General features: G+C 37.1%; 1 protein-coding gene across 8 annotated transcripts in view; it reads left to right on the top strand.

Annotated features, from left to right (window-relative positions):
- Positions 1–21577, top strand: part of LOC102054629 (TLE family member 1, transcriptional corepressor) — a 160752-nt gene that overhangs the window by 62551 nt on the left and 76624 nt on the right. For 6 of the 8 annotated variants that reach the window (XM_055699913.1, XM_055699912.1, XM_055699910.1 and 3 more), the window contains 6 exons: positions 5963–6212; positions 8020–8267; positions 10237–10384; positions 10755–10905; positions 11344–11420; positions 11579–20825. In XM_055699913.1, the coding sequence (XP_055555888.1) occupies positions 5963–6212; positions 8020–8267; positions 10237–10384; positions 10755–10905; positions 11344–11420; positions 11579–11686 (982 nt within the window). In that variant the 3' untranslated portion in view covers positions 11687–20825. Of the gene's footprint in view, positions 1–5962; positions 6213–8019; positions 8268–10236; positions 10385–10754; positions 10906–11343; positions 11421–11578; positions 20826–21577 lie in introns of those variants that run through there. The other 2 variants (XR_008730399.1, XR_008730400.1) reach the window with 1 other exon arrangement.

Raw genomic sequence — 21577 nt, 5'->3', positions numbered from 1 at the left:
TGGTTTATTTTCAAAATCTGCTTTTTCCTGGAGTATTTGTTTTATGAGATGTGGAATTTTAGTCTGAGTCTTGTTGCGAGTGGTACAGAGACTTTTTCAAATTGAACTATTGAATCCCCAGCCATATGTGTATGCTGATGGCTGCACATTTTACCAATGGTTATGCTGGGACTGTGTGGGGTTTTTTTACCCAGCTCCGCTTCCAATAGAAAATCTAATTCCTTTCTTCTAAAGGAATGACATTTCTGATAGCACCCAGTTTTCTAAACCTGTGTATTCTGAGTTCTGTTAATGACTAGCTTGTTAGAAAAATTAGTAGCCTCTTAAGAACTCACTATACTTGTCTATCTGCTTTATCAGGGGGCTGTTGTCTAGAAAGCTTGTCACTTGCTTGCCTTGTTTTGTAACTTATTTAAATGTAAGTCTTTACTACCATCTTTTTATGTTTCTGAATGTGAATCTTTCAGTTTTGTTCTTTGCAGAGTGTAACTTTGTTAGCAGTGATACAGATGTACTTGGGAAATTGGGTAGCAACGTAGGAAGTCAGAGTGTCTTCAGCAGTTTTTTAATTTTCTAAATGAGCTAGTTTTTGCATTTGGTAGCAAGTTGTGGGGGTGGTTTTTTGCTTGTTTGTTTGTTTTTTGTTTTGTCTTTTTAATGATTTCCTATGAGGCTTTTCAGGTTTTTCATATTGCTTTGATATTTTGGTGTACACACTTGTGATCTTGTATTAGTTGTTTTCTTCTTCAGCAGTGTGTAGTTCAGTAATCAATGTTATGGACAAGGTCTTGGTATCTGTATGTGTGTATGAATGTGCATAAATTAAGTTTTAATATTTTTGGTTTCACAGTTGATTCCCATCAGCAGATTATTCTTTTCTTATCAGATAATCTGGTTTTGGGTTGTGTGGTGTTTTTTTTTATGGTTTTGGGAGGGGGTCCTTCCAGACTGCTTTGAGCAGTAACCTAATCAAGAATTATCTTTGTCTTAGTTTGGGGGTGTGAAATCAGTACTAGTTTTGGATATGGGCATGTGCTATGTGAGTCTTGTATTATGTTGTTTGGATACATTTAACTCACCTGGACTGTTAAGTTCTTGGTGTGTTGCTGTAATCATGTTTTTTGCTCTGCATAGGCTTTCTAACAAAGTACTTATTTAGCTTTTAGTTTTCTATAGCTGCTAAATGAATGTTCTTAGGGATTTCTCCTTGATGTGAACCACACCTTCTAATGCTTGGATTGTGCACTGAACACATTTTCAAGCTCAGTGGTAAGATTTATGTCCACAGTATTTCTTCCCTAGTGTCTAGAGTTTTGAATTAATGGTAGCATTGAGGACAAATGTATTTCTCAGTATTTTTTCCAAATGTGTTTTTAATTGAAGTCTGAGGTATTGCATACAGACACCAGAAAGAGCTGAAAATACATGTTTCTCATTTTAGTAGGAAAGGGAAATTTAATGTCATAAATGTTAAGTCTTTCAACTTCTAATTATAAGCTGACTTTTCTTGGTGTATTTGGAAAGGAATAGTATATTGTTCTGCAATTGTTCAAGGGAAAAAATAAAGATTTCAGTTCTCCTGATCTTCACACTTGTTCAGTGAATGTACAATGAGGCATATTTTAAAGGAAGGCTAATTTTATTATATTCTAGAATAAGTGGTTGTTGTTTTCCCCCTGCCTTGTATCTCTGGATAGAATTATTTGGTGATGAGTATGAAGTTGCATATTTTATTATTTATCCTTCTTTCTTGGCATTTTGTCCTATATAATGAAACCATACTTGGGTATTTGTTGTTTGTTGTGATAACTACAACTAAAAGTAAGCTGGAGTACAAAGAAGAGCTGGAAGTAAAATTGCATGATCAATAGAAGGAACTGTCAGCTTTTGTGTTTTGCAGTTGCAGTAGTTAAGGAATTGTTTCAGTTGGAGGGATGAAGTGGAGGCAGGAACTGCATGCATTATATCAATCTGAATACTTTGAGTAGCTGGCAGGTAGGTAGTTTAGTTGATTTGCCATGTTCTTGAGCAATGAATTAATTATTCTGAACATTCATCAGCATATCAAATGATACTTACTTATTGTATACTTATTTGAGACTTATTTGGAAATTGGAGGGCCATAATTACCAAGTTTAAGCTGAGAAACTGAGTTGTATTAGTATTGCATACTATGCTATAATCTATAGGAACTGCAGGTTCTCAGTGCTGCTTTGGTTCATTAAGAGAAGTCTTTGGATGCAGTAGATCAGAAGAGTTTTTCTAAGTAAAAGGCATGCAATTTTTTCTTGTAACTGTGCTTTTCATAATATACAATTAACTGCAAGTGTATATTCACATATTAATTGATGTGTACTTAGCTTGTGTTCTATTATTACAGTTGGATTCCCTAAGAACTTTTTCTTTGTTTGCTGTGGTGGTTAGCCCAAAATGAGGAAGGGCTGTCTTAATGATAACAGTCATTTGATCAAAGATGGATAGTCGTAGAACCCAGTCATTACAGAGAGGCAGAATGCTGTGAGTGAGACAGAAGTGCATCATTGTCATGAAGCTGAGCAGCAGTTTCTGGCATACACTGTCAGTTCCAAAAAAACTTTGTAAAAGGGCAAAACCACACATTACATTTTTGCAGTGTTATGGAATGCAGATGTCAGTAGCATTTTGTTGAGGAAAAACATAGGTGGGCAAGGGTTGCCTGTCAAGAAATGCCTTGAGCTTTAGAGAACTTAAGAATTTATAAAATTTTACTAAAAACTGACTCTTAAGGTTGGGCAACCAAAGTGCTGGTCAGTTTTGAGAATCCAAGCCTTGAATATATCTAGTGCGTTGAAGATTGAGTCATTTCTTAATCATATGTAAGTACACTTACACCTTTTTTAGGTATAGCACTGGAAGTACAGTCCTCCCCAGAAACAGAAACAGCAGAGTAGGCCCTGTATCATGGTGATGTGATGGAGTGGTAGCCAACGACAAGAGCTGCAAATAGTAGTTTACCCTGTTGTCTCCAGTACTTTCTTCTGGAGACAGCTTTCCTAGTCCAGGGAGTATCAGTCTGGCAAATTATTTTTTCAAAAAGTTTTTTTCAAAGTAAAAGTTATGCATAATGAGAAGTTCTACCATAAAACCTATTAGACACAAGTTACTAGACCACCTAAGTATGCTGACAGTGATGATGTTAGCATGACATGCCACACACTTTCAAACAAACAGGAACATTTACTTTTTTTGTGTGCTTGTCTTGGCAGGGGCAGAGGGATTTGGCAATGTGTAGCCATTTCTTTACACAGTGGATTGCTGATAACTTGCACTGTAGAAAAAGCTGTCTTGGCTTGTAAGAGACTGTCGGCTGGTTTGTTTGTTAGGCTCTCAAACTCAGTCATCCTGAGTCCTGACCAACCAGTCTTGGAAGCAAATGTCTGCTCATGATGGTAAAAAAGAGACTGCTCTTATTATCTATATAACTGTGCTTCAAACACGGGCAGACTGGTAAAATTCTATAGCATTAAAAGTACACTGAGTAAGTCTGGCATTTCAGAGCAGAAGAGTCATCGTAGTTCCACAGTATGCATGAAGCACTTGAAAAATGTTCCTATTGTCTTTGTCCCACCCCATCTCAGCAAGAACCGAGAAGCTGTGTGTATGTGCAGAAGCATTTCAGAACACCCAGTTATTTAGATATTTTGAACTGAACAGAACTTTTACACTATAATCTTTTGTTTAAAAAAAAAAAGTCTTGTACAAATGGATTATTAATCTTAAACATGCTAGGAAAAAAATTTAATACTTGCTTAATTGTTTTTCTTCTGACTATGATAAAAGCAAGGGCAGGCTGTCACTTCAGAGTTGTGCAGTTCTGTGTGCTAAAAATTACTCTGCAATTGACTTTGATCTGGAACCCATGATGGGACGCAGCTTCAGCTTCTTAAGCGCTGTGACTCTTTAGTTGGATTCCATACCTGAACCTGAACCTTGAGCAGTCTTGTTGACACTCCTGCTTCCTCTCCCATCCTGTGGCTCATCTGTTTAGTGAATAGCTACTTTGGGACAGTAGTGTCTCTACTCCTCTTCACAGAAATTATATAGATTTCTATTTAAGCCTTTATCATTGCTGTAATTGTTCATACAAAAAAAGAGAAAGGATCATATGGGAAGGAATACATTTGATGTACTGTGCATCTTGTACGCTTGTAAGGGAGTGAACTCTGTGCTTTTTAACTTTCTTACCTTGCATTTCCCTTTTCTAACACTTCTGTGGCAAGAAAGATCTGTCATCTTTTGCACTCGCTTATCCTCCATTTTTGTGTGTTCGTTGAACAGACTTTCAACTCACATGTCCAAGCATGAAACATGATTGAGGCACAGGAATCACATGTATATGCACTATTAATTTCTTCTTTGTTTAATTGCAGTTACTGTTAATGAGTTATGATCCTTCCCTTCTGAGAAAACTGTGATACTGCATGGGGTGACTGTTTACTGTTACCTTCTGTATGAAAGAACTTTAGAGTTCTTTCACCTCTCCACTTCTCACTTTTTTTAAAAGGAGTATCTTCTGGTCTGCTCCTGGGCGTATTCAGTTGTTTTGTGATGTCTGTTATGGATCCAGGCATCTTGCTTGTTCCTTCCTTTCAAACTGTCCAATACTTGGAAACATGCAATAAAATACTTCGAAAATACTAGCTCAGAGCCTGGAATGGAAGTTTAAATTGAATTATCTGTTGTTGGGTCCTTGGAAGAGGGATGCAATACTAATACTTAAGCTAAAGTGACTGAAGATTTCTGAGGAAGAAAGTTCATTTGGAAGAGAAAGGGCAGTTCTGAACACAAGAATATGTTAGAAAAATAAAGCTCTAACTAGGGAGACAGTAGCTTATTAGTAAAAAAACCCCACAGTACTTGTCTCACTTGGCCTCTTGAAGATTACTGTTAATGTAACAGCATCATCAAAAATGTGAGCTATGGATGTGCTTAAAACAGAAGAAGCAAAAAAGGAGCTCAGCAGTGTAATAAAAATCAATGTTTCGCAGTAGTATTTTTGTTATTATTTAAACAAAAAAAGACCCCCCCTGCACCTGAATATAGGAAAATAAAGGTTTATTAGCTGCTGTTTGTGCTCTGGTCCTTGAGTAGACCTGACTTTACACATTGCAGTGAACATGAGGAAATAATTCTGTGTACTTTCCCCAAGGACAAGCATTTTTATTCAGTGCTCGGATTCATTTCCTCAGCCCTCAGTTTCCATGTACTTGAAATCACGAACTGATTACAAATAAAAAGTGTTACAGAAGTGGCACAGCTACCTGGGAAACAGCCTTTCAGCTTTTCCAAAATACTTATTCAAGAAAAAGTAATCATGAGAAGATAGTCAGCTTTCTGATGAAAGGTGTGTGCAACCAGTCTGAATGTTTCTATTTTCTGTTTAAAGCACTACCTAACCAGATAGAAAGAGGCCTGTGAGCCCATCAGGTGTTGCGGTGTGTAAAGATAAGGTGCAGAAATGGAGCAAAAGTTGAACTTTGGCTAGTGCAACTGCAAGGCAACAGGTGCAAGCCTCATGAAAGAAGGCTGAAAGAGTGGTGTCTGGTGAGGGATTGCTGCTACAGGACTTGTGGTGCGCAGACTTGGAACTACTGGCTAAAACCCAGGGGCTGAAAGATCTTTTGATTATCCAGGTGACTGAAAGATAGCAGCCATGACCTTGGTCCGTAGAGTTAAGGGTACCATTGAACATGCTTCCCCACTGCACAAATGCTTTAGGTGAGGCAAACTGAAAATATCTATTGTGAATCCTTGCTTCCCTGTGAGGTTTCGTCCGCTTGCATTGCTTAACACTGTAGCTCTGACTTGCATAAGAAAGATTACCAAAGGAATCAAATAAAAAAATACTTTGTTTTTCTGCCATTATTGTGCTGTAACTGGCTGATACATTTTTGTCTTCTCTCTTCTTTCCCTTCCCCAAAAGAGCCTACTCCTTTCATGTTACTGCAGATGGTCAGATGCAGCCGGTTCCTTTCCCTCCTGATGCCCTCATTGGTCCAGGAATCCCTCGCCATGCCCGTCAGATCAACACTCTGAACCACGGGGAAGTTGTGTGTGCGGTTACCATCAGCAACCCCACGAGACATGTGTACACGGGTGGGAAGGGGTGCGTGAAAGTCTGGGACATCAGCCAGCCTGGCAACAAAAGCCCTGTGTCTCAGCTGGACTGCCTGGTAGGTGAATAGGAACTTGTGCACAAGGGTAGCTTCTCTTTGGAGACTCAATAAGGAAATAGCTGTCCTTGTCTGGCTTTCATTCATATTACAAGGAAAGAGCAGGCGGTTCTGTTTCCTGCTTTATGTATTTAGCTGACACTTTTTTTGGTTTTGGTTTTTTTTTTAAACACCTAACAGGTGGAGATACAGAGAAGAGTCCTGGTTTGTTTAGGGATAAATAAGATCAATAAGGGTCAGATAACAGATTAGGTAAGATTTCTGTGTAGAGAGTGTACATGACTTTTTTCTCTCCCTTTTTTTTTTTAACCTTCTAATCATGCTGATGATTTTTGTGCCTGAGGTTAAAAGGAATGTAGCCTGCCTTATGCAAGGCTGCACAGAACCTTCCTAGGTGTTTCACTTACACCAGGAGTGACAACGTTTGTTTTTTTTGTAGAAGAGTAGCAACCACGTAATAAAATAATGTGGCAAGGTACCAATATCACTTTTACACCTTGCTGTGCTTTGTTGGTGATTCACAAGTTACACATTTTGGTTGGTTGTTTTTACATCTGTGGGATACAAAAGAGACTGAGTGTGATAGTATAGGTAGCTTGAAAGCTAACTCAAAAAAATTAATGGCATAATAAAAGATGCTTCTCATATTAGGAGTGGCATCGACATTTGTGAAATGTTAACTGAGAAGACTTAATGTTGTAAAGCGCAGTAATACATATTCTGAATGAAAATAATTCTGTCTTCCCTGTTGACTCAATTAAAAGTGGTGGGGTTTTTGTTTTAGTTTCATTTTTTTAGCCTTTACACTTTATTTACTGCTACCCTTATGTTAGTTGTCTGATAGTAAAAGTATGGTTGCATATGCATTCTATTCTATTCTGTGGCAGGTATGTGTTTGGATGCACAGTCCTAGCTCCTTTCATTTTAGTTGTGGAGCAGCAATGGCTAACTAAGCCAGCAATTCCACAGCACGACTTACTGTTCCTGTGCTGTGAATAATAATAAAAAAATAGTAGTAGTAGTAATGCTGTTGATTACTTCTGGCAGTGGTTTTTTGTATGTTTTGAGTTACAGATCTTAACCCTCCATTTCCTAAAGTACTGTTACCATGTTAATATGGCAGCTGTTACAGAGAAGTAGACATCCAATACACTCAAGGAGTCTAGCCTGTAATAAGTGAAGGCTGAAAAGTTTTCCACCTCTAAATCCCCTTTAAGTACCTTTCAGTCAGCAATAGTATCACAAATGTGAAACTAATAATACAAGTGCAATAAGAATAATGTTGAACAAAGAAGGACCAACATAAATCCAGGACTGGTGTGGGAATACTTAATATTTTAACTTTGAAATAGCGAACGCAAAATAGTATTTGAAAGAGAACTCTAAAACCTGAAGGGCATGAGACTTGAACTGCATTTTCATAGGGTGTTGCCTAAATGCCAAATGAAAGGTCATTTGCTTTAATATTTCTATTGTTGGTGACCTTAGCTGATGGAGTGCCCTTGCAGAAATGCAACCTTACTTTGGCTCTGTTTTTGTGTAATGAGATGGAAGATTTGCCATTTGTCAGTTTAAAACAGTAGACTGTGGCAACAGGAGTCTGCAGTTTAATTTCTGCAGCTGCAGTTTCTGGTTAGTGATGAGAGCTAGGTGTTTGAAACCTTTTGGGATCTGCTGGTTCCTCTTCAGTACTTTGGTAATGGGAAGAGAAGCATACTTTTTAAAACTTGGATGCAGTCAGAATCATATTAGTGGTCATTATTGGCAGGCATATATTAACATAACCGGGGTGATTTGTGTTGTACAGAACAGAGATAACTACATCCGCTCCTGTAAATTGCTGCCTGATGGATGCACCCTGATTGTTGGCGGGGAAGCCAGCACGTTATCCATTTGGGACCTGGCAGCACCAACTCCTCGCATCAAAGCAGAGCTGACATCCTCAGCCCCTGCCTGCTATGCCCTGGCTATCAGCCCTGATTCCAAGGTGTGCTTTTCCTGCTGCAGTGATGGGAACATTGCAGTGTGGGATCTGCACAATCAGACATTGGTCAGGTGAGTCATTACTTGTTTACAGAAAACTTTAATAGAAGTTACTCTTTGGACAGCTACATAAATATTTATCTCCCTGAATTGGTTCACGACAGCAAAGTAAATAGCATTTCTTATCCAAAGAACGCAGTTTGCACCCAAGTTGGGCAGAAACTAGTTTTGGTAGCTTCAACCTAGTCTTAGAAGATGCACTTTCAGGGACTAAAGAATTGGTCCATAACTTAGTGCAGTCATTGTAAAAGTTCCTGTAGGTTTTGGTTAGTTGGGATTTTTCTGCAAGTTTCTACAAGCAGTGTTTCTGCCGGTTTGTGACTGATGTAGACTGAACATGCCTTTTAGGGAACTCTTTGAGGTTCATTCTTTTCCTTTGACTTAAGGAAACAAGTAACAAAGAGAATTTTCAGTTCTTACTTAGTCATAATAAGTAATAAAATTAATCTTACAGAAGTGGTTGAAAGGATGGATCCCTTCAGTTTTGTAGGAGAGCATAAAGGACTGTTAGGTCATTCATGGGAGAAAGGTATTTGAGTTTTTTGGGGGAATTTGATCTCTAAAACTTAGAATGGGTATACAAGGAGCATAGTAAATAGATTGCCATGTAAATTACTTTTGAAATATTTTGTTAGGCCTTTGATTAATTAATATATTAGTAGAAAATTAAAGTGTCTGGCAAGTCAATATTCAGCATTAATGCTATGACAGAGAAAGATAAGGTCATGTGTGAAATGGCTCTTAGCAACTAGCTGCGGGGTTTACTAGAAGATAAATTTTGGGTTATGTTTACGAAAGTAGTGGTGGCTTACAATATTATAAGAAGAGAGAGCCTGAATTGGGAAAGACTGATATTTTAAAAGCTCTGAACACAAACACTGTAGAATCTGCTTAGTCTGCTGTGTTTCAGTTGAATTCCCTGTATATCAATAATTGGCCTAGTGCGCAGAGAGCCATATTAATGTGCATGCAGATTTTACTTTCTGTAGAACTTTTAGGTCAACAGAGAAGATTTTAATTATACAAAATCTTCAGTTTGTCCTATGCATGCTTAGTCTCTGTAGAGGTGCAGTCTCTCCATTTATGACTGTCATGCCTTTTGAATGTTTGCTGTAGGTGTTCCCACCACTTGCTGGCGGATCTCGCTAATTAATAATACATGGCATTTTGAGACCAGAGCTACAAAATAAAATATGCCCCGTGTCCTTTCTGTGGCAGCTCTTAGTAATTCATACCCTTCGTTCCCAGGCTAGTTGCCTTTTTGCCCCTACCCTCCACCTTTCACATTAAGGCATAGGACTTGCGTAAAGCTAATTGCTGATGAAAAATGCAGGAGCCTCAGAAGGCTTTTGCCAAAGGATTAAGGAAAACTTAAGATGACCTTCTATTGCTGAAAGCTGAGAACTGCTAATGATAAAGTTTCTAAACAAACTGCACCATTTAGATTTTGTGATCTCCTACGGAGAATGCAACTTTGCTGACTCAGCTATGCTTGTGTTTAACTATCCGGATCTCTGTCTGGATCCCTTCCTATTAATATCTCTCCTTATTGTTTATCACCTTAACTTGCAGCCAAAGAAAAATACAGAAGCTGTTTTCTGAAAGTGGAGGAGTTTTGTTCCCTCAGCATCTGTTTTAATCTGTGTTCTCCTTAGTGCTTTTCACTATAGTTACTGTACTTTAACGTTTTCAAAAGTTTGTGAAAACTTGTGTTTTTTGTTTTTTTTTTTCTTTCCAAAACCTGATAGGAAATATTTGACTTTGTTCAGCTAGCCATGATGCAATCATTTCTCTAGCATCTGGAAAATGTTTTTGTAATACTGTTGTATTTCTTGCTCAGTAAGAGGGAGGGGCTGATTTTTGCCCATCAGCAGACACAGAAGAGATGACACACATGTGCAGAGTCCAAAACTAACACCACAACAGTGTTTACCTTGAGCTCTGGCAGGAAATCATTATTCAATCTCGTTTGTTTTATCAGGCAATTCCAGGGCCACACAGATGGAGCCAGCTGTATTGACATTTCTAATGATGGTACCAAGCTCTGGACAGGAGGTTTGGATAACACTGTCAGATCCTGGGACTTGAGAGAGGGAAGACAGCTACAACAGCATGACTTCACATCACAGGTAACTGGGTTTTCCTACAGCTTGTGGGGTGGGGTCGGGGGGGGGGACATGTAGGATGAAAGCTGAGATAGAGCCTAGTGCAACTGGCAAATTGTTCCCTCTCTTCCTTTTGGCTGCTCACAACACAGTGTTTTGGAGCTTTCATATCTTTAGCTTCCAGAACAAAACGATAACTTGACACTACTCTCATCCTATTTTTCTAGCTTAATAGGGAACAGGGGTTATTGGGTCACTTGAATTTTGAACAGTAGTCTTGCTATTGAACTGTGTGAATTTTACTTGACTCTTCTCTCTCTCCCACTCCCAATTAATTAACCACTGTAGGAAAAAAAAAAAGGAAAAAAAAAAGTAAATGTGGTTTAATTTTCAGATATTTTCCCTTGGTTATTGTCCTACTGGTGAATGGCTAGCTGTGGGAATGGAAAGCAGCAATGTAGAAGTGCTACATGTAAATAAACCAGACAAATATCAACTGCACCTTCATGAGAGTTGTGTCTTGTCACTCAAGTTTGCTTACTGTGGTAAGTTGCCCTGAACACAGAACTGGAGGTCAGGGCTCTAGTTCATGCCTTGCTGATTAGTTATTACATATTCATAGATCATTTGATAATCAAAACTTATTTTCTCAGTTTCCGAAGTTAGAAATAAATATCTTTGCTTTATGAATTCAAACATACTTATCGACAGACAACCATCCGTTCATCTAAAGACTGCTGTGAGGATTGATTTGTGTGTAAAAAAAGCTGTTTTTACTTACTAGGAAATCCCTAGACTGTGTATGTAACATACTGCAAAAGCATGTGTGTCCATGTTGATTGTAAGCAAAAGTACTATATCGATTAGTGGTGAGAGCTTTTGTAATGGTAACTTGTTAACAGATTTCATAGATGTGAGTCAAAAACCCAAAATCTGTCAGAAGTCTGTTTCATATGTTTTCATAGTCCTGTTTTATATTATAGGTAAATGGTTTGTGAGTACTGGGAAAGATAATCTTCTTAATGCATGGAGAACTCCTTATGGAGCCAGTATCTTCCAGGTGAGGATGATGATGCTTTTAAAGAAAAAACTAGAGCACCCAGAGTCCCAAGAGTGGACTTGGATATCTTCACCTATGTGATCTACCCAAAACGGGATTCTGAGATGAGGGTAACAAACTTTTTTTAATGAAGTAATATATTTCTATTTTTCTTCTAGTCCAAAGAATCTTCATCAGTGCTTAGCTGTGACATCTCTGTGGATGATAAGTACATAGTCACTGGCTCTGGAGACAAAAAGGCTACAGTCTATGAAGTTATCTACTGAAAAATATGATGGGGATATAACTTTTAGAAGTTGAACTGGGCCAAAATTGTTCTTATTTGTAGAAGTAGAAAGGTTTTGCCTTTTAAAAAGGAACAAAAATACTGAGGTTCCAGACCTTGCCATGAAACTACTCCGATTTTTCAAAATAGAAGGCAACATCCAGCAACTAAATAGTGGCTACGTGGACCAAACGGAACACAGAGGCAAGATGGACAGATGTAGCCTAGGTTTTTGACATAGTTTTTAAAAGCCGAGTCTACTGAAGAATGTTGGAGCCTTTTATTTTTTTCTTTCTTTGTGACCTCACGCAAATTGTTCTCATTGCCTGAATATGGGGGATAAATACCTTTCTGTTCCTTGCAGTTCAAGTTGCATTCTGTCCTGTGTAGAGCAGTGGTGTCTCAGATGAACCTGTTTCCTGGTTTTGCATCTTGTGATATGTTTTTGTATTTTTGTTGAAGGTCAAACATTTGTATAAATTGTAAATATATTTAGTTTATTACAGTAAAGGCTTTAGTACCAACAACCAGTCCCGTCCCCCTCTGCCCCCTCCCTGCCCAACCTGCTTATTTAAAATTAAAAACCTTTTGGGGATATAAGTACCTTTTTAGAAGCAAAAGAAAACACTATGTATAGTTTGAAAATGGTGTCTTATTCTTTATAACTCTTCCTAGATTCCTTTATCATACTGCAAAGTAGTCGTTTTGACATATTAGGGTATCAAGTCCAGTAGATACTGTCTTGTGCTACAGAAAACTTAAAAGGCAATTTTGTACTAATTATAGTGTAAATATAAAATTTGAACATTTCATAAACTTGTGCAGTTTATTTTAAGTTTATTCTGATGTCCCATGTATATGTTCTTTGGCAGATACAGTAATATGTGCCTGATCATAACTCACTTGGTCATTTCTCTAGAAGAAGAGATGACTTCCCTCTCCTTTCTCTCCCAGCTGAACAGAATTCATGAGAGACTACATTTCAACTAGAGTACATCAGAGTCTTTATTCATTAACTGAGGATGTCTGTGATTAAACAAAGCTAGATAAGTTGCATCCTTCGTATTTTACAGAGAAGTGGTAGTTAATGAACATTTCCTTTTTAATGTCTTGTCTATACTTAGATACTCAGGTAAATTTAATTAAATTACCAAAAGTGTGACTTTTACAGGGGATCACTTAAACAATGTTAAATACTTGCAGGGCTGCAAGTGAAATGAATTAATCTAAGTTAAACTCGCTTCTTAATTTCTTGTGAGAGTAATGACAAAGGAGTATTTTGATTTTTAACTAATCCACTGTACAAGTTAATTAGACTTAATTTTCCTGAGTGTCCCTTGTTACACAGGTCTATAGGCTCTATGTATTCATACTGAGCAATTTTTGAGTCCTTTCCACTGTTGCATCAGTGTGTGACCTTTGAAGAGCCATGCTAAGCAGCCAGTTACCAAAGCTATGCATCTTCAAATCAATTTTTCTTGATGTACTCAAAAGAAATGGATAAGGAGAGAATGTGTACGTTTTATTCTATGGTTTTTTTTAGATTAACAAGTTCTATCACTGTGTGCTAGACAAACCTACCTATTGCACCAGTGAGGGCCATACATTTCCTTCGTTCTGTAACTTAATTAGTGTTTCTGTTGCTAATGGAGAGTACAGATGAAAAGCCCGATCTCTTTAAACAAATAATTCAGATTACACAAACTGGCAGACAGGTTAAGACATATCCGTGAAGAGGTGCTTTTTCATTTTGCTAGCATTTCACAATGAACTATATCCCTGCTCTTTCAAAGAGACATAACTAGGGAGAAACAAGTTTGACTGATGGATGCATTGACCGAGTAGGGAATTTCTCATCTGGGGGCAAATTTTCTCTCAATTTTCAGTCTGAAGAGATATCAGTTTTCTTTTCAATTTACATGACCATTCTACTGAAACTATTTTATGGGACCTAGAATTGTAATAGCCTTAATACATTAACTTTGCATTTGGAATGTAAAATGTTAACCGTTCAGGATAATCTGCTCTTCTAGACATTTAAAATTAGTGTTCTATCCACATGTATCTATATCTTTGTCTATTGCTGTGTTGTGAATATCCATCTGTATGGAAATGACAGACCAGCATAGGTAATGGTCATTTTCCTCTCACACATAGTGAGGCAAAAAGCAGAATCATCAGGCTTTTCAAAGAAGTAATTGTTTGCTACATTGAAATACTGTGGCATGCTATGCCATTTTATAAAGGAGAAGTTTTAAAAAAAGAGTATGTACTAGGTTACTTAATTTTCACGCTGACCCTGTTTTCATATTGAAGCTTTTCTGAATGTCTGACTCTGCCAGTGATGATCATTGACTTTGTTTAGTAGCACTGGCAAATTTGCTGTAGTTAGGAACATTTGAATTTCTTCCAAACTACTATAACCCTGGCTTTTACTTTATTGGTATTATTTTGCAATTCCTAAAAATTATTAGAGGAACCAAGAAAGCAAGTATTCTAACACATTCATTTAATTGTTAAAAATATATATACACATATATAATGGATCTGCTATAAGTTATGGCATACTAACAACCATATTAGTAAGACCACATTCTTGGCAGCCAGGAGGTTCAAAACTATAGTGTAAGGAAAATCATTAAATATTGTGCCTCGTTAGCTTCCAGAATGCACGGTGAGTCAGAGCAGTTATGGAATTGGACATTTTTTATACATGTGAATGAATTTAATAATGTTTGTATCATGTGTTTCTTGGTTGTAATTAAGAAATTACTTTTTTTCCCAAAATAATATCTGCTTTAAGCCCGGGGTCTGAAAACTTGGGGATGCATCATACAGTAGTCCTCTCAGTTTCTTATGTCGTCTGCTTATTCCACCAGCAGGTGTGATTTTTAATGGAAAGATACATTTGGTGAAATCTTGGCATGTTTATCTACACTATTGCACACAAGATTTAAAACTTGTAGAGCTTAAAACTTCTGTAAGTTCTTACAACCGTGTGTAAAAGTAGTGGGTGGAAATAATTGCATATTGAATGAAGAAACAGACCAACCCAGACCAGCAATATACAGACAAGGCACTGGGAAAAGCACATGGAAGAAAGAGGTACAGCAGTAATTATGGTGTAGGTAATTAATTTTTCCCCCAATTTAATTACAATCCTAAATGATTCCTTTGATTAGCCCCTTTCTGGGACAGTCTTTGTTTGCTGGGTGGCCCTCAGTATTCAGTCTGAGTGCCACTGGCAGACACTAGTGCCAGCTACAAGCTGGGAGTCCTCACAAATTACATATTGGATGTTAGTGCAACAATAACTAATGAAGGGTTGGTTTGTGGTAATATCAATTCAACTGAACAAAATCCTTAGCCAGCTCTAATATGTATATTTTGTATATGTGCAGTAGGCATAACCTTTTATAAATCAGTTGTGCAGAAAATCATGATGATATTCCGCACAATGCATTTGTCAGTGTGTCGGAGTGCCTCTTTTTGATTATAGTTCCAAGCAAAGATAGTTCCCCACATCAATCCACAAGCTGCTGGTTCTTGAAAGAGAATTTTCATCTGCATTAATTCTTTTAGACTCATTTGGCATTCCAGAAGCTTTTGTTCCTTTAAAGGGAAGAGGGAGCACCAAATGAATATCAAGTTCATAAACTGTTAAAATAGAAGTAGTTTTTAATATAAAAATCAAAGTAGAATCTGTCATCTAGTCACATGCATACTTTTGTGTATAAATGATTGACCATAATTTTTCTGTCAGAACTTTGCATTGGTGACGCAGGCAGAATTTTCAAGTGTTTAAGTTACTGAAGTAACTTAAGCCTAGATTGACAAAGTAGGTTTTTTTCAGTGGTGTATTTTGGCTTTTTTTTTTGTGTGGAAAGACTGCTCCACTTATTAGCCTGTAGATCATGCAATCTACTTAGAGTAGTACTTCATATTTTCTATTATATTGGTGCAATTTTGAGTAAATGGGGAGGTTCCACCATTCTAGTGATTAAGAAAGGTGGTTTTTAATATTTTCAGGCTAAATAAGAGTACTGAATTCAAATTTCGCACTACTGCTAAAGTGTTTACTCCTTAAGCCACTTCACTGGAGAAGCTGGACTCACTCCAACTGTGCTGTTGAAGGATTTTATCTTTTTTTCCTCACCACAAGTACATAGAAAGAATGTGAGAATGTACATCTATACAAGACTTGAGTCATGGTGTCCTGCCAGAGAGGTGTTTTATTACTGAATGGGAAAGATGAAGCTCAGAGAAGGACCTGATGAACATGAACACCAGAATGAAAGAAAGAGTTCATGGCAGGGAATACATGGAGGGATGAGGGAGAATAGGAACATACACATACATACATTTTAGGGGTAGTCTAACATGTAATCTACAAAATCAATCTGAAATAAGATTCCAGTGTGCAATTTCACGGATTCTATTTCTCCATAAAGTTGTTCAGATGTTTCTCCATAGTAATTCCAAGGACACCTGAGCTGTATGTTGGAGCTGGAAGTGGGCATTTCTTTCACATCTATAAGCAGTCATCTAATCCTAAGAGAAACAGTTAAATTACAGCCAGTGCTCAACATTTCCCATTACCTAATATTTTTGTAGCTCAAGATCAGCTTTCCAGCAATTGATAATCCCATTTTCAGCAATGTGCTCCCAAACGTCCAATTGCAGCTTAAGTGCTTAGTGCAATGTGGTAGATTTTGCTACATGTAAGAACTGGGTCCTTTTAAAATCTGCCCTGTGGGTCTAGCTTACTGATATTTCTGAGATGTTTACTCAGAATTTCTGTTCAACTATATAGGAGAGCTCAAACACGCATTTAAAACTTTCTAAAACAGCAAAAGCTGGGCTTTTGAACAACCATAAGCACATGGGTGTGGTTTGGTTTTTTTTTAGTTTATTTTTTTTTTCTTATTACATAACTTTTTAAAAAAATCTATAAATTAAATACAAGAAAACACAAAGAAATAAAAAGAAAGAATGAATAATTGTTTTCAGAGGGCAGAATGTTCTTAAAGATGCTGTATCTCAAAACAAAAGAATCCTTATACGTTATATTAATTCCTGAGAGCGCTGCATTTGTGTTTCCCTGGAGCTAAAGTGCTGTTCTCAGAAAACTGAATGCCAAAAAAATGGTGGTGTGGGAACCAACGTTAGTTACGATTTTCAAATCTGAGCAGAGTTTTGGTTTTTTTCCCCTCATGTTACTTATTGCCAGGTCCCATAGTTCACTCCTAGAAGCTGAACAATCTGTGCCCTTTCTGGCTCATGCATTAGTAAGAATTCTGTTGTTAGCAAGTCTGTTGGTGATAAATAAACTACAGGAAAATCTGACGGAATCTTTTAGTGGATAGCTGTGTAGATAACATCAGCCAGTGTATGTTGTAATAATTTCCCTTAGTAAAGCAAGCATCCTGTGATAAGATAGCATGATTGTTCCATACTCATACTTCTGTTGTTTATAGAATTGCTGGTTGGTGTACTTGGCTCTGCATAGAAAAATTCTGTGGTGGCTTCTGAGGTAAAACTTAATTTTTTGAGATTTCTCCTCTCCTAAAATTTCACATGTGATCTTGCCCACACTAAGGGTGTCTTGATTCATAGAAGAGATGCTACAAGAAGTATTAGGTAGTTGCTGCTGTGTAGAGCTTGGCAAGGATTCTTTGCCATGTTCATAGTACAAAGGTATAGTATCTCTTGGACCTTGTTTCTATCTCTGTTTTCTGCCAAGAATGAATTAGAAGATAACACACAGTTTGGAGATTAAGTAATCAAACATGCTGTTACCATTATCCCTTTTGTATACTCTGACATTAGCATAGAAAATGGAGATGGTGGCTTTTAAATGCAAATAATAAATACTGGGTTTCCTTCAAGGACTGATTTTAATGATAGCTTAAATGAGTAAACAAGCAGAATGAAGGGGTCATAAATGGAAGTTAACCCATAGCATTGGGAAACTTAGAAATCACTTGTTATTTTCCTGGTAGTGAGCCTAATTCGTTTAAAATAAAATCCATCTGTTCATTTTACAGTCTTTGTCCCACTTCCTTACTGCAATCCATAGTGGATTACCCCATTACTTTAAAAATTGGCTGCATTTATGATAAACTAAGAACTCTTACTCTGTGGTTTGCTGTAGCAAGATCTTTTGAAGACCAACAAAGCTTACCCTTTTTTCTTAAAAAATAATCAGCAGTTGGACCTGAGTATTTTCTTAAATTAGGTTTCAAGTAAATATACAATCTGATGGCTTCACAAATGCAAAATATTTTTGATTGTTGATGAATCAACCAAACACTGCTGTTAAGTATGTAAATGTCCTTAATGTCAGTTTGGTGTTTGCTTAGCATGCCATGCATGCAACAAAACTTTGGAGTGATTCAACTTTTGTGGCCACATTAAATTTACTTCCTAGAGTAAGTTTCCTTTTCATACAGGGACCAGTTTACTGCTGTGCTCCCCTGTGTCTCCTCCTGAATATGTATTAGTTCTCTAGAGATGTTTTAATGCGTTATACATACATAATGCTTCTACCTTTCTCTGTCTTTCTGATTGTTAATTGTGAGATGTGTATTTCTGACAGCAGTTGATTGAATATTTGCTAATCAATGATATAATTGAGTTTTTGAATGTGTACTTCAAGAAATTTGTAGACTTGTATAGAGAAATCATTAATTTTCATTTGTTAAATTCAAGGTTCTCAAGTCCTGATATTCTTTTGTGGTTTTATCAGTGAATCTGTTTAAGGAAGTACTTCTGTTTTTTGAATGGTTTTCATAGCTTTTTTATCTGTTTATGTAGACACTCTTCTTTGTTGAGTGCAAGTTATTGACCTGGTACTCTATTTATAAATTCTGCCTGGTTCTTCAGTATTTTATCTAGCTGTAACTTATTAAAAACCACAAATATGAAATGGGGATATTAATGACAAGTGGTTTAAATGTGAAACTTTCAAAATGCATGTTAGAATATTTCAACACTTTGTTCACTGTAATTTTACATTTTTTCATTACTTAAGTAATTAAAAAAAATCCTTAGGGTTGAATTATACTAAAATTTTATACATCTCAGTACTAATTTTGTCTCCCAGTGATCCCAGCAATAACTTAGATGGGATTGTTTTTACTCTACCTAATTTATTCTTATTGGGGGGGGGGGGGGGAGGGGAAAATATTAACCTTACAAATTGTGCTAATTATAATAATTACATGAATATTGTTGGTTGTTTCTAATCTCCATGCCTTCAGAAACTTGTTCTTCTATATTTGGAAGAAAAACATACAGATATACAGGGTTCTGTAATAGAATGTGTTTACAGTATTTATCCCCTGGATTTGCTGTAATAGTAAGGGGAAGTACAGTGACAGATAAAACTTGCAATAGTTGCTAGTGTTATGTGCCTTTGAACAATTTCCTTTAAGTATTTTTTTTAATATATCTTAGGTGAGGGTTAGCAGCTTTAAATCAGTTTCATTTCTATAGAAGTGGATATGGTGATACATTCTTAGAGCTGTACTAGTTTTAATAAGTACATAATTTTAAATCTGCAAAGTGAAGGGTTGTATGGATGGTTTTGAACTGAACATAAACTGTTCAGTTTAACTTTTTAGGTTGCAAGCAGTGCTAGAGTGGAGGGAGAACTTACTAGTCAGATTTGGCTTTTTGTAATGCTTTTATTTTGTACAAGATATGATCGGTAAGACTTTCTTATCACAGTAGGTGTGGTCACTGTAGTGGCTTTTTAAAATGCTACCATATTTTGCACTGTGTGATTCATTTGAATTTAGCCTACAAATCAATCCCTTTCTGTAGGCATCTGCTTTGTACGTTGACAAGTATGAAAATAATCAAAAATATCACTGTGTTTGGCAGTGAGGCTGTATATTTCCCTGTTTCTGATGTGAATAGCATTTAGCAAGGATTGTCTAGTTAAAAGGCAGTTAAACTAGTAATCATACATGATCTGTGTTTAACTGTCATTTGTAGAAAAAGTGCTACAAAGTGGTATGTGGTGATAACAAATTCAGAAGGAAAAGAATATGAAAATCAGATAGCAGCTTGAATGATTTGCTGTTAGCATGGGCCCCAATAATACTACAAAGCTATAAACTGTCTTTCTAGATTGCCCAGTTAGGTGGCAGAGATGCAATTTGTCTTTTCTGAAGCCACCTGCTGCTTGCTAGCTCCATCTCCTGTCACAGCCTATTAGCTCCCCAAGAAAATTGGTGGGAAATTGCCTGCAGATTGTAGGAAATTGCATCTCCAGGCCCTGGAAAAAATGTAGGCTAGCACAACAGTGATCCTCCCAGAGCAGCTATTAATACAGCAAAAGCTGACCTTTGGCATGGTGTGAAACGACTTTGCTATTTGCTGAATAAAGACTTATTATGTGTGGTTGAAAGAGGGTACGGATTATGATCCTAGCTGTGCTTGTAGCCAGCCTGGTCCAGGAAGCTTAAGCATTAGAGATAGGTTTTGCTGCCCTCCACTCCTTCCTGTTGGAAGATAGGAGGTGAGATGTTGCAGCCTTATCCAGAAATGTCAGCGTATAGATGGGCAAAAGCCACCATGTAGTTAAGTGATGTTAGTACATATGAAATTGAAAAGTTTAGAGATGAAACTGAAAGATAATTTATGAAGCTAATCTCAAAAAAAAAAACCCAAACCAAACCAAAAAAAAAAAAAAAAAAAAAAAAGAATTGCCTCTGCTTGGTCCAGCTTTGGTTGGAATAGGAGCGACTTTCTGGCTATTCTGTTCTGTATGTATGTTCATAATAAACATTTGGTTTTGGAGCAGTTACAGTGAAATGGAGCTGATTTATGCTGTAACTGCTGAGTGTAAAAGTCATGGGACACACATTAGTTCTGATAGATTTTAGCATTAAATTCCTTGCCGCTAGGAAACTCACTTATGTCTTGTTTAAACAAATTCCCATGTGTTCTTTAAGGTGTGATATGCAATGAGTTTCATCTTCTGTCATTTCTACTAGAGCTACCTTTCTAATTTTGTACTTTACCTCACTTTTATAGGGCCTTTCAATAAAAGAGTCAGCTTTTACATGAATCCTGAGAAAGGGGATATGTAGAATTAGTTTGCAACATAAAAAATAAATGCCATCATTTTCTTTGAGCTTGCAGTTGTACTTAGTTGGTTCAAAGCCTCCTGAGGAAGATGTGTGTATGAATCAGAATGACATATTGATCAGAATTGAGCATGGGGAGGGCAGTAGCAGGGAAAAAGTCATTTTGCAATCAAGAGCATTGCTGTTTTCAAACTCAGCTGAGATCTGTTGGTAACTGGCAGCTGCCCAGGGATCTGAGTGAAATCAATATGTTCATTTCCTATTGTATTGGTGTCCAGTGATGTAAATGAGCTCACAAGGCTTACTAACACACAACTGATTAGGGAATACTGGTGGCCTGCCTTATGGAGCTGAGGCAGAGGAGCTGAGCATAGAGCAGCATGACAAAACAGGTACTTTGCATAGTTCGAAGCACAGTTGAAGGGGATCAAGAGCATTTCATGTTACAGGGCTCTCTGGACCTTGTTTTGAGTTCTTACAACCATGCATGCACATGTATGTGGATCTGAAATGCTAATTTGTTGAGGCATTGTCTTTCTAAATTAGTGACAGCACCTTTTATGGAAGTTACACAGTTTAGTGCTGTGTGTATTTTCTTGTAAAACAAATACAGGAGCAGAAGAGCTATGGTGCTTGTATTTACGATAGCTGTTCATCTTCCAAGATATTACATGCTAATTGCATTTTCAAAATAAACCTTGCCATTTAGTAACAAACATGGGGGTTTTGTATAGTGCAATGCCTGTATTGGAATGAGCGAAGTACATTGAGAGGACATACAAAATGTGCCCCAT

This window comes from Falco cherrug, chromosome Z (genome assembly GCF_023634085.1).
Source record: "Falco cherrug isolate bFalChe1 chromosome Z, bFalChe1.pri, whole genome shotgun sequence".
NCBI classification, from domain to species: domain Eukaryota; kingdom Metazoa; phylum Chordata; class Aves; order Falconiformes; family Falconidae; genus Falco; species Falco cherrug.
The sequence above is the reverse complement of the archived record's forward strand: the minus strand, read 5'-3'. Positions and strand labels throughout refer to the sequence as shown.